At 43.4% G+C, this 13,717-nt stretch overlaps 1 protein-coding gene across 4 annotated transcripts in view; it reads right to left on the reverse strand.

Moving 5' to 3' along the window:
* Positions 1 to 13,717, reverse strand: part of MYO5A (myosin VA) — a 116,357-nt gene that overhangs the window by 23,710 nt on the left and 78,930 nt on the right. For 2 of the 4 annotated variants that reach the window (XM_053271802.1, XM_053271804.1), the window contains exons 22-28: positions 13,276 to 13,524; positions 10,783 to 10,876; positions 7,814 to 7,962; positions 5,532 to 5,645; positions 3,724 to 3,867; positions 3,157 to 3,210; positions 395 to 622 (exon numbers count right to left, since the gene is read on the reverse strand). In XM_053271802.1, coding sequence (XP_053127777.1) covers positions 395 to 622; positions 3,157 to 3,210; positions 3,724 to 3,867; positions 5,532 to 5,645; positions 7,814 to 7,962; positions 10,783 to 10,876; positions 13,276 to 13,524 — 1,032 coding nt within the window. Of the gene's footprint in view, positions 1 to 394; positions 623 to 3,156; positions 3,211 to 3,723; positions 3,871 to 5,531; positions 5,646 to 7,813; positions 7,963 to 10,782; positions 10,877 to 13,275; positions 13,525 to 13,717 lie in introns of all 4 variants that reach the window. The other 2 variants (XM_053271801.1, XM_053271803.1) reach the window with 1 other exon arrangement.

Below are 13,717 nucleotides of genomic sequence, written 5' to 3' on the forward strand. Positions count from 1 at the left end.
TGGTTTTCTGAGCTTCCTGCAAGGAAACAACTTGGGTCTAGGCAACAAGTTTGCCCATGGGAGGAGGGCACACCCACCACGTAATCCCAGAAGTTAGCACAGTGATTAGCAAAGATTATCAAGAGATGATTTCAGGTTATTTCAATAGTATGGATATTCTTCTGCAGTACAAGGAGGCTAAAAAGAACGATGCACCTCATGAACAGCCCAGTGGCAAAGCAGAAGAAAACAGGCCAGGTACTTTTTTTCTCCTTAGAGTTCTCCAGGTATCTATGCAAGACGATCATAAACTACACTGTGCAGAGAAGGGGCCACAATCCTATGGAAACTACTCTCCCACCATCAACTAGACTGGAAACACACTCTAAATCAAATGTTTCACTCTGTGACATACCTTAGTCGGAATCGCCTCCTTCTGGCTCATCAGCTGAGACCTCAGGATGAGAACTTCTTCCTTGCGTACCTCCAGCTCCTCACTAACGGAAGTCATCTGATCCAAGAGGACCCTGTATGCTGGGGCACCAGGAACAGTGACACCTGGAGGGTTCTTTTCCACGAGGGCCTTCCTCAACTCGTTCAACTCGTTCTTCAGTTTTTTATTCTCCGACTCAAGCTCTTGGCGCTACAAAACACACACACAAGGAGTCACCCTCATTCACCAGCAACCCTAATACCAATTAAGAAGCTCAAGTATGTAGCACACCGCTCTGGGCTCCTTGGAGGAAGAGCAGGATATAAATGTAAATAAATAAATAAATAAATAAATAAATAAGGAAGATGAAGAAAGCATGTTTTGAGTCACTGGTGTGAAACCAGACCAGGGGCCGAAGGATGCATATCTGCTTTGGGCACACAGGGAGCTGCCTTAGACTCTGCTACTCATCTATACCAGGGCAGCACAACTTTAGTCCTCCAGCAATTTCTGGACCACAACTCCCATCATCCCCAGCTGCAGTGGTCAATAGCCAGGGATGATGTGAGCTGTAGTTCAACATCATGCCTGTTCTTAAACAGTTGCACTGGCTGCCAATATGTTCTTTGCCGGGCAAAGAACAAAGTGCTGGTTATTATCTTTAATACCCTGAACGGCTTAGGAACCTGAGCGAATGCCTTTCTCTACAAGATCCCCACTGCTCAGTGAGATCATCAGGAGGGGTCCATCTTCAGGTGCCACCAGTTCATCTGGTGGTGATCTAGGACTGGGCCTTCTCAGTTGTCATCCCTAGGTTGTGGAACGTGCTCCCCATGGATATGAGGGATTGTCTTCGTTGGAGGCCTTCAGGAAAGCCATCTTTTTAGCCTGGCTTCCAAAGATATTTAGTTTTAATGTTAATTTTAATCTGCTTTTAAATGGCTTTTTACTTTAATTGGTATGTATTTTTTTTATTTTAGTGTAAACTGCCCTGAGCCACTTTAGGAAGGGTGGTATAAAAATCGAATAACTAGATCAATTGAATAAATAAACCAGGAATCGAATCTGGGTCCTTCTGCATGCAAAGCAGATGCTCTACCAGTGAGCTACAGCCCCATCCCTCCTTGCTGTTTTATACCACTTTAACTGTCATGGCTTCTTCCAGGAGACCACTCACAAGTGTAGTATGGCAAGCTACTAAAATTCCAATCTTCCCGCCATCCCCCAAACTGTAGAATGTCATGAGAAGACAGAATGAATGCCAAAAAAGGTTAAATCTCTAGCCAACATTGTGTATTGGTTAGAGTGTTGGGGTAGAACCAGAGAGAACCGAGTTCCAATCCCCATTCAAGTCATGAAACTCACTGAGTGGCTCTTGGCCAGACACTTCTAAGCCGACCAAGGCTGTCTCCACCCCATAGCCTGCCCGAAAGTCAGTTTGAAATGGGACCAAATAATCTGCTTCCTTCAAGACTGTAGAGAGTTGAGAAGCCACCGCCATCTTCTCAATCACCTTGCCCAACCAAGGGAGGTTGGAAAGAGGTCTATAATCACCTGAGGGATGCAATGCAGTTTTCTTCCAAAGTCATCTAATATTTGCCTCCTTGGGATAAGAACGCATCTTGCCCTCCTCCAGAGAGAGGCATCAGTGATATTAACAAGACCCTCTCAATAGGAGAAGAACTGGTCTTGTGGTAGCAAGCATGAATTGTCCCCTTTGCTAACCAGGGTCCAACCTGGTTTTCACTAGAATGGGAGACTACATATATGAGCACTGTAAGATATTCCCCAGAGGAGATGGGGCCGCTCTGGGAAGAGCACCTGCATGCTTGCATGTACAAGGTTCCAAGTTCCCTCCTTGGCATCTCCAAGATAGGGTTGAGAGAGACTCCTGCCTACAACCTTGGAGAAGCTGCTGCCAGTCTGTGCAGACAATACTGAGCTAGATTGACCAATGGTCTGACTCAGTATAAGGCAGCATCCTACATTCCTAATATCCTCCTTCTAGATCGTATAAGCCATGTTGGGCAAAGGTCAAGAGAACAGGTGGTAAGACAAAGCTCTCCAAGCAACTTATCCATGTCCTCAAGAGTCATAAACTGAAACTTATCCACTCTAACTACATAAGGGGAGTTGCTGGACACCTCTCTAATAGACTCTGCAATAACCGTGGAATCCAGTTCAGCTCAAATCCAAGAGATTTTATCTGCAGATAACTTGTTAAATTTGTCTCCCTCCAGGGGAGGTTGGGCATATTATCTCCCCCTCCCCAACAAAAGCAGAGTTCTTTCGTATGTTAAGGTGGCTTTTTATTAAATGATCGATCACCAATAAGGATCCTTTAAGCGAGCTCCACAGAGAATTATAGAGTATCCCCCCATACAATATGATTCAGCATGAATACTCCTACTTCTGGGCCATCTGAAGTAAATAGTTGTTCTTGGCACCTTTGTATGTTTCTCTCACCCTAGTTGTTTGACGTACCTCTAGGACCACTCTCATCTGCATATATAGGGATAAGAACACCAGCCTCCCTGACGGTGTTGCAAAAATTTCTAAGGCAATTTATATGAAGAATTTTGAACACTTAACAAAAGTATTCCATAAATATTAAATGGCTACGAACTATTTCTATCTGCTTTACCAATGTTAATTTGGCTATTTGGGGGTGAGCTGGGGGGTGTGTGTGTGTGTGTGTGTGTGTGTGTGTGCGTGTGTGTGTAACTAAAAATATCAATAATTACCTTAAGTGATTCATATTCCAGTTCTGCACCTCTCATCTGAGGCCTTTCTTCCTCCTTAAAGAAGAGAGACAAGAAAAAGAATGTCATCCTTTAGGCAATAGTGAAACATGCAAAACAGAAAATGCGTAGACATTAGCAGGCAGAACTGAATTCTTAATTTTATATATACCCTCCCTTTCTGTATGGAATGTTATCAGTCTTTTTGATGCTTTTGTCATTCACAAATGTATTTACTGTATTCGTGGGGGGAAATGTCCTGAAGAAAATAGAATGGCATCCTATAAGCTTCCAGCACCATCAATCAATGCAAAAGAAGATGAAGGAGCTGTTACAATTGCTACTCTCTGCCTCACTCAGTAAATACAACATTTGGGAAATATTGTAGAAGAGGTCACAACTCCCTTAGTTGCTTCCCGTTCCTCCTACCCAGGGAGGTCCGTCTTGCATTTTGGGAACTCTGGATCTTCAACTTGCTGAATGAGATGCTGTTCCCAGAAGAGACTCCCTATTTTAACCATTATTTGAAGACACCCAATTCTGCTGAAGTTGAACCATCTCCATTATTACCTTGGCCTTGGTTCGGAGAGCTTGTTCCTCCTTCCTGTCCAGCTCGTCCTGCAAGGACTGTTTTTCCTGCTCCAACTCTGTGACCCGTTTTTGTAGCTTGAGGAATAGAGACATGTCCAGAGGTGCCCTTTTCTCAGCTGGCTCCTGCTTCAAAGAGGAAGCATGCAGAGGTCAGGAAGTTTCCACGTTATTCCCCCAAAGTGTACCTATTACCTATTGTGTGGAGAGAGCTGGAAATTGACTCCACAAGATGACTTCCTCACAACGCCATCGTGTGTGGTGCATGGTTCTCTCCACCACTCGGCACAAAGAGCTTCCATGCCAGCACCAGCTGCTCCAACATAACAGATGGGAGTGGGCCAGAAAACTGTCCACGTAATATGGAAGTATCCACAATATCGCAGCCATATGACAGCAGCGATGTGAAGGAAACCTCACACGGATGCTACCCCACAATGGCTCCAAGTGAGCACGTTCAAATCTAGACTGGCCCTACGAGTTAGCAAGAATTGAGGGTGTAGGGTGGGATGACTAGAAGCATATCAGTGTTACTTGATTAGGAGTGCTGCTTATTGGCATTCAACGTCTTCAAAACGGTTATTTCAAAATCACAGATTTTCGAAGGTCATTTTGATAAAACAAATCTAATATTATATTAAAAGGCATCTATCCTAAAGCTTCAAACTAGGAACTAACTAGAAAGTTTAATGTCTATGATCAATCATACCTTTCTCTCTTAATTGTTTGGAAGAAATGGGGAGGGAAAAATATGTTTGCAGTTAGATTCAAAGAAAAACCATCAGTACAGTAAAAAACAAGTTTATATAACTTAATAGTAGAGATATTTAGATATACTTTTTTAAAAAATGGACCTACCACCAGGCAACCTATTACAATGGAATGTGAAAACAAAATGATCATATCTGCATACCCATAAATAAGATTCCTACCTTTCCCCTCTATATTACTTTGATCCAATGGCAGCATTTGAATCTCTAATCTACAAGTAGCATTAGATTGGAACAGAGATTTTCAGACAGTGTTTCTAGAATCCCTGGACGCTAAGTGTACTGGGGACATTCAGAAGTCTGAAAATCTCTGCCTTAAAGAATCTTTAACCACAATGTTCATATCGTTTTGCATTCAAGTTTATTTACAGCTGATAAGGTAATCTAGCTGAGTTGGCTTATCTTTACATTCAAAATACTTGGTGGAAACAAACCAGGAGAACCACAAAAATATTTTCCACTTGGCAGCATGAAGTGACAGGCACCTGCAGGACCGATTGCCAGGGTAAGCCAACCACTGCCACACACTCTTGAAAACTGGCCAGATTGGGACTATGGTGAAGGTGCAGGAAAATAAAATTTAAAAATTAAAATAATATAACATCCAAGGAAGCAGGGAGCATGGAAATGCTGTTCTCACTGCGTGGTTCGTGGCTACTGATGGTTTATAGTGGACACACTATAAACTTCTAAATAGCTACCTTGTGATTTCTTGGTCACATATTTTCACACTTTCTCCTAATTTTGGCTAGCAAAAACTGCACATGTGCCAAGGTGTTGTGGGTGACTAACAGCTAGCTGTACATGCATGCCACTGGAGCATAAGATGTATCTTTAAGAACTTTGTCAACAATCCTACATGAAGGTAGCTTATCAGGGAACACTAGAAATATGCAATTCCATCAGGACCAAGAGTTCATGCATAGAATCCATCTTCCCTGAAGTTAGTTGCCATTCACAGACAGACAATCAGGTATTTGCTAATGGGGAAAAACATCTGAAGTGATCCTCCAGGCTTACCTCCATTCTCATAGGAAACTCTTCGGCCTCTGTGATCTCAGAGCTATACGTATATTCCGATTCATTGCTACTATGTGTGGAATCTGTTCTCTTGTGTCCAGGCTTGGAGATGTTCTTGAAAGAAAAAGATGGCAGCACTGTATTTAGCCTTTGCAATTCCATATTCCTGTGGTTTTAGGCTATAATGTTCTAAGAAGTCATGACTGATTCTGTTCTATCATCTGAAGAGGTGAAGATTTAGCAAGGAAGTATTTGGGGTGAAAGGTTAGAGCGGAGTAGAGACAAATGGAGAGGGAGGGGTTAAGAAAGCCAACCCGCCATTCTCCATCATTGCTGCTGCCACTGAAAAATCTTCAACTGACAGTAGGCAAGGGAGTGGCCAAATCCAGCCCTTGAGATGTTCATCAAGAAATCCTCTTCCATGTGATTCAAAGAGCTGTTATAACTTTACAATAAATTATTGAAACATATGCAGTGGTAATTTTCAACTGCCTTGACCATGCCAAGGGAATGGTGGGATATTAATCTGCCAATTTTTCTGTTTGTTGCTGGTCTTGGACCTTAAAGAACTGAACTGAATCAATCTGGCAAATAAAATCAATGAGACAAGTTGTTGTTGTTGTTGTTAATTCGATTTCTATACCGCCCTTCCAAAAATGACTCAGGGCGGTTTACACAGAGAAATAAACAAATAAGATGGAACCCTGTCCCCAAAGGGCTCACATTCCAAAAAGAAACATAAGATAGACACCACCAGCAGTCACTGGAAGTACTGTGGAGGGTGGAAAATCATGACTAACTTGAGTCCCATCAATTTCAATGGGACTTATTCATGACTGAATCTGGATCCTACTCAAAGCACTTTGGAGGACAGATCTATATTTTATACAATTAAAAATGTATGCCCTTAAGATATGAAACAGGAATCCTAACAGAAATAAAGACTTAAGTACACTTGAATGAACTGAACTCTGTACTGCAATTTCTATCATCTTTCTACTTCCACAAATACATGATGAAAATGTGCATACAACAATAAGTGTGACAAAAGAGCTAACACATGTGAAAGAATAGTGGGATGCAGTCACTAGAGAAGTGCTTTAAAGCTCTTCCAGACCCCAATTTGAAGACTCACTAAAGTTTCAAACACACTGCAAGTGATCTGATGATGCTAAGCTCATCAAGCCCCACTGATTGCAATGGGAAGCACATGCTTGAAGGCCTCCCTATGAAATCAAAACAGCTTCTAAGTGTTTAACTTTGACAAGACCATGCCTGCCACTGTGTTTATTTGCTTTCTATATTGCTCCATAAATCTTGATAGGTGAACTAATCTAACTGGTCTACTAATGGGATATGGGGAGGCCATATGCATTAGCACATGACCACTCTAGGCAATCAGAAGGCAGCTATCTAGCCTTGACAATGCTGTTTCTGTAAGTCCAATAACTTTCTGAGGTCTATATTGGACACTAAAACCGAAGTGTTGCCAGCCATGTTTTATGTCAGAAATTACCTGGGACAGCCTTATGGCTCTTATGGAGGCCATGAAGTCCTGAGCCAGCCTTTGGTATGGATGTGTAATTGTCAAGAACAACCATGTCGGGGTGATGCTAACACCCCAATACCAAGACAGAGACTTCCAGAGACTGCAAAAGCTGTAGAGTGGCTGGTACACTAGCAGTATAACCCAACTATCTTGGGCCCAGCCACCAGAAAATACACTTCACGTTGGACATGGCCTTTATTGTAATTCCAGAAACATTCTGAAGTTGCAAAATCTAGCTAAATAATTTTATTTATTTATTAAATATGTAGACCACCCCAAACTTCCATATCTGGGCGATCTACAATTACCTAGTTAAAGTTAAATTCTGTTGTCTCTCACTCTCTAACACATACACACACACCCTCTACCTTTACTGTAGGATGATAATGCTTTCACGGAATTATACACACATAGGATTTAACAACATTTTAGCAGCACACTCAGATCATCAACAACAACTGCAAATGACTAGAGGAAGGAACCATTTGGGAGAAAGAAGTCACAGACAGGAGAGGGGTGTTTAACCCATTCCCTCGATCATAGAATACATGCATCTGGTACCCTCAAGAGGGGAGAGGGGTACAAGTGATAAACAACCCTCCTCTCCCATGGCTTCGCACTCCATACTGAGCCTTCCCCACTGACCAAGTGGTCTGGGTTTCCAGGCCCAGATCTGTTGCTGAACATTTTAGTTCATCCATTAGACTTTTTCAAGATCTTTTAAGCCACTCACCATCATCAACTTCATTTCATCCTTGAGGTCATCATATCGCTCCTCTAACCGGCTGAATTCTTGGAGCAGATTCTGATACCTCTGCCTTTCATTGTTCAAATCTAGGTCCAACTGTTTTGTCTCTTCAATGAGCCTTTTCTCCATGACGTCTGTTGAATGAAATATGAAACTGAGAACATGTATACAGTATGAAACAATCTATCTTAACATCTAGAGATGACAGATCACCGTAAAAAATCAGCCATTGGATATTTCAAGGGCTGGATTTGGCCACTCCCTCGCCTACTGTCAGTTGAAAATTTTTCAGTGGCAGCAGCAATGATGGAGAATGGAGGATTGGCTTTCTTAATCCCTCCCCTTCCTCCACTTTAGTAGTGATTGTTTTAAAAAAAAAAAGCAGAAAGGGACTGGAGATTAAAATGTGATTCAATGCTTTGTTAATAAGCTTTAGGACACATCTATACCTATTTAATTTCAAACATAGCTAGTCTACTACCCAAAGTTCTCAAGGCAACTCATAATGTATTTTAAAAACCAAAAAGACAATCAATACAGATATATAAAACATAACTCAATCCACCCACAAAAGACAAGAAGAACTGGAAAAAAAACCTAATTTTAAAAGACTTGATGAGATGCTTTATTTTTGAAGTAGTGTACAGTTTTAAACTTTTCTGAATCACTCTTTTTACAGCTATTGGGTGTACGTGGAGTATTTGATGCCCCTTTGTTACTTTCCAAGCCAGTTACCTCTTCAATAAATCTCCCATCCTGTGAGATCATCTCAGGTTGCCCTTCTTTCGGTCCCTGGTCTTGAGACCAGTTGCCAGATTGGCTTTTTTAAAGCCAAATTTTGGGTTGTGGCCCATTTGACTCACAAGTACACCCCTCAGGTTCTGGCACTAGGGCGAGCTGTGGAAGGGCTTTCTCTGTTGCTGCCCCTTCACTCTAGAACTCTCTTTCCCCCCAGATTTGGCCTGCCTCCTCCCTTTCAGCCTTTAAAACCTAATTGAAGACATTTCTTTTCTGCCAGGCGTCTTCCCTTTAATTTAAGTTGGGTTGGTTTTTTTAAATCTCGGATGCTGTTCTTGCTTTGTACTCCACCCTGAGTCTGTGGATTGGGTGGTATATTAAATCTTTGAATGAATGGATGAATGAATGAATGAAGATGTCCCTCCAAACTCCATTTGCTCACTAGAATTCAGTTCCATAGCTCCATCAAAAGGATGGAAGATTATAACAGGGTATTTTCCCCCTGCACTCTTGAAGAAGAAAGGTGATCAGATACACATATACCAGAAGATGATGTATACTGTAAGGGCCAGAATCAACATAAGGGATAACAAATTGACTGACATGACTCAACATCCCAATCTAAGAAGAAGACTGATCTCGATCCAGATCCTAGTTTTACCCTGAACAAAGTTAAAATGAAATATTTTAAATAAATGGTCTGCATACAGTACAACCCAAACCAGGGGAAACATAGAAGTCTACCCTGCTGGTTCCCAGTGTCTTGATGCAAGTAAACATGGCAATCAAACAAGGTAACATTCTTAATGATGAATCTGAAGAAATAAATCAATCCCAAATGAGTTTAGATCATTATGTCCAGAAGTGACCACAGACTAGGAAATAATCACTTCATATGATTTAACAAAACATAGCAGAAGATAGTTATGTTGGTTTAATACAAATCAGGCTGCGGAGCTCCATATTTTTAAATCAAACTCAAGGAATTGGCAATAATGCAGCAACCAGTGTGTCCAACCACTGAAAGAGCAGTGCAAGCAACCGCTTTAGCTTCTCAGGAGTTCAGCAACTGTGACAGTTTAACTGACCCAGCCAAGTTCAAATAGTTCCAAAGTGGAATGTGGTATAAATGAGGTGTTAGCTGTGGAGCTAAGAGCTACTTACTTACACACACACACACACTGTCTGTAGTACAATACCAGCCTTGCTGTATCCTTGCCCCATTTGATGCCTGCCCCTTCCCGTTTCAAAATATGACTTCAGGGAACTGAACAGCCAAACAACAAAATTAGGCCTTTGGCCCGAAATTCTGTGGTCCGTGGTGTGAAGGGAGAAAGGGAACCATCACAGAACAGCCAGAAGATAAATACAGGTAGCCTAATGTTTTCAAAGATACTTAACTGCATTTAAAAGATACATAAAATTCATTTTACGTGTGTGTGTGTGTGTGTGTGTGTACGTGTACAATAAAAGGGCTTAGTGCTTGTTACTCATCCTAGTGCCTTTACACATATTAGCCAGAACACTGAAAGGCAGGATCAGGTTTACTTCCTAGTGAGCAACTGAGCAAAGTTTTTCCTTCTGTCCATTTCCCTTTTGCCTCCACAATGAATGCTGAGAATACATGGATCTGGAATATCCAAGGGTCAGGTCCCCACAAACCTGAACCAAATAAAAGCTTTAGCTTCTGAACCAAATAAGAAGTATAGATTCATGAAATGGTGGGGCAGTGGGTATACTCTGTGTGCGCATGTGCAATGCGGGCATGGCAGGGGGTACGGTGCGATTTGTCCATACCACCACCACAGATCATATTCAATAGGTTTCCATGACACACTTCACACAACACCAGACTTAACAGTGGAGGGGGAGATTTATCCCTACCCACCCCAGAATACAGTATATCAAGCACTCAGATAATGTGGCATTCCTGCAACAGAAGCATAACTCTGAGAAAGGCATGTGGACATAACGCCAAATGTTGATTTATTGCATCACCATGTAGACAGAGAGATACCACATCCATCTTTATGCTGTGCAGACCAGTTCAACTGTTACTCTTTTCCCGTAGTGAGAAAGAGGAGCAACTTAGGGTCAACCATCTGGGACTGCGTTTTGGTTTTTTTAGGGGAGAAAAATATATTAAGGTGTTCTTCAATCTCTCTCTCTCTCTCTCTCTCTCACTCACACACACCAAAATTCTGAAGAAAGCTCACCTGTTATCTCTTTGGCCTGATCCTGGATGCGGCGGTTTAGGTCATCCTTTTCTGTTTTAAGTAGGGTGTTCTGCTCTTTTAACTCCAGCACCAACTAAAAAAAGAAGCGTTAGGCAAGGCTCATAGCAAAAGTCACAAGAGATCTGCTTAACTAGTGCACCTTTCTAAATGCAGCTCCAGACAATGCTAATCAGTACATCTGTGCTAATGTTGCTTCCCAATTTTATATCCTTGTCACAGCCTCGTCTTTATGCAGACAGGAAACAGTACTATCAAGGTTTAAGTACCCTGCTAGTGGTGGTGTTGCAATTTCCATAGTCTCCCAAGGGATGGGGCTAAGCAGGGGCGGAGCCACCATTGCACAAATGGGTTCAAAGAACCCAGGCCGCACCCCTCAGAGTCTGCCCCTCGTGCCCCAGCCACACACTGTGTCACACATCAGACGCAGGTGGCAAATTTTTGCTCACAAACGGAGCCGCGCACCCCATTTCCGAACAAATTCCCGGCCAACGCCACGTTCACCGCGGCTCCGTTTTGAGCAGCTTAGCTCAGCGCCGGCTTCCCAGCCTGGCCGGGAACGCGGCTCCCTGCCTTTTAAAGCAGCGAGAGCTGCTTCCGGCTGCACTGCAGACGTGGCACTGGTTGGGAATTTGCTTGAAAATGGGGAGTGTGGCCCATTTGCGAGCAAAACCCTGGCCCCTGCGTCTGATGTCAGATGCAGGGTGTGTGGCTTGGGGGGGCCTCCGCCGGCAGGCGGAACAGGGGCTGCCGCTGGCCTCCTTATGCACCTGGGACTAAACACATCTGGTATAATGATGTACTGTAGACAGGACCATGAGCTATAAGCCTGGAAGGTCCTGGTTCAGAACTTGAATTAGACATATTTATGGTAAGCATTTTTACTTCAGCTGACAAGGCTCCCAGAGTGTTTATAAAATCAACAAACATAAGAACTAATCACTAAAACAGTTTGGGGTTTTTTTTGTCTCAAGTTTCTCCTCCTCCTCCTGCTCTACCGGCCTTGGTGAGGAGAGGAGGAGCCCAGCCCCAGAAGCGCCAGCCAGGAACCAGATGCTACAAGTGACATAAGGCTGTGGCCAAAGATATAAGTTTTAATTCTACTACAGATTACGGGAGAGAGAGAGAGAGAAAAGCAGCGCTGCTGTTTTGGTCAGAAGCCATGCATTTTCGCCGCATCGTAATTGTACTACGAATGCCATGATTTTCCAATTATCATACACTCCGCACAGTAGCCCAAGGGCGGGAGGCTGGTGAGGGCAGCACCGGGGGGGCAGCAAGAGGCACCTTTAAAAATAAATTAACAGCTGCTTACCAATGTTAGGGCAACACCTGCATGCTGCCTCAAGCTCCACACACACTCAAGAGGCCAGGGCCCCGCCGCCGCCGCCACACAGAGGATCCCGGGCAGAGCGCCACAACTTGAGGCAGCTTTCAGATGCTACCCTAATGTTGGGTAATTAATTTATTTTTCAAAAGGTACCACTCGCCACCCCTCCCCCCCCGCCCGGTGCTGCCCTTACCGGCTGCTACTGACCCCAAAGTGCTAACTTTTAAAAGAAACGGAGGAAAAGCATCGTTTCCATGTGCACCACCAAGCTCGGACTTCTTTCTCTTCTCCCCATTTTTGCCCTGGGCTGCCTGGACAATGAGAGCTACTGCTAGTTAGGTACACATTCTGTCACTTGCCTTGGCAGGAAACAGTTTTCCACTGGCAGGGTTAGGAGCCGCTTGCACCTCTTTCCTACAGTACACTGAAACGGGGAGGCAGACAGACCACTGGCTGGAATGGGTGTCCAGTCATTCAGAGCTTATTGAGGCCATTGGTTTGGGGAGAGGGCGGGAGGCAGAGCAAACCGAGATGCCTCCGCTCAGCAGGAAGCGGTGAAAGGTAGAGAAGAAACAGCTCTGTGAAGCAGGGCTGACTTGTCAATGTGACCCCCCGCTCCCCATGTATATCTCCCTGTGTTGTGGGGCACAACACAGGGAGTGTATGTGACCCCCCCTGCCCCATGTATATCTCCATGTGTTATATGTACCACGGACTGAGGCTATTAAAGGAGGGAGGGAAGCATACTATTAAAGGAGAAAGCACATTAGAACTGGAAAATTATGGTATTTATATACCGCTTCCCCCCACCCCACCCCCCAAAAAGCTTACAAAGCAGTTTACACAGAAAAACATTCCTTGTCCCAAAAGAGCTCACAATCTAAAAAGAAACCTAAGGCAGATGTCAGCAACAGCCACTAGAAAAACACTGTGCTGGGTCTGGAGACCACTAACGCTTTGCCTAAGTACTTGTTTCAAAACCAACTAACTTTAAAAATAAAACCTTGCTACTTGATTAATCGTGGGCATCTTTTAAATCTATCTACTAAATGCGGTAGCCTTATGCAGCAGTCATCTCGTGAGCCTGCAACTGTTTGCCTTTGGATTGTTTCCAACATCCTTGATGTGAGGCAAGACATGCTCACCTGGTCTGTTTCTTGCTTGTATATATCTGCTTTCTCCTCTATGGTCTTCTTCTCCGATTGTGTTTGCTGCAGTTCCTTGCGGAGTTTGCCAATCTCCTCCTGTAGGCTAAGGACACGGTTGGTGGCATTCTTGGCTTCTTCTTCACTCATTCGGAGTCTTTCGGTGCCATTTCTCAGCTTCTCTGCCTCCGAAATATAAGCTGCCTCCAGCGTAGTTAGTTTCTCAAGTAAGGATTTGGAGTCCTTGTTCTGCATGAAACCAAACATAACACAGATCAGTGTTTGTAATATTTGTTGGTTTGGGGTAACAACATTTCCATGCTGGTGAAAGCTGTGTGAGATATGTAGGCAGTCGTTCCTCATCTATCCAGAGAGCACACACAACATAATGTATTTTAAGTGTCTGTTATAGGGGCACTATCTCCATTCTCTGTGCACTAAG

This window comes from Hemicordylus capensis, chromosome 10, assembly GCF_027244095.1.
Source record: "Hemicordylus capensis ecotype Gifberg chromosome 10, rHemCap1.1.pri, whole genome shotgun sequence".
NCBI classification, from domain to species: domain Eukaryota; kingdom Metazoa; phylum Chordata; class Lepidosauria; order Squamata; family Cordylidae; genus Hemicordylus; species Hemicordylus capensis.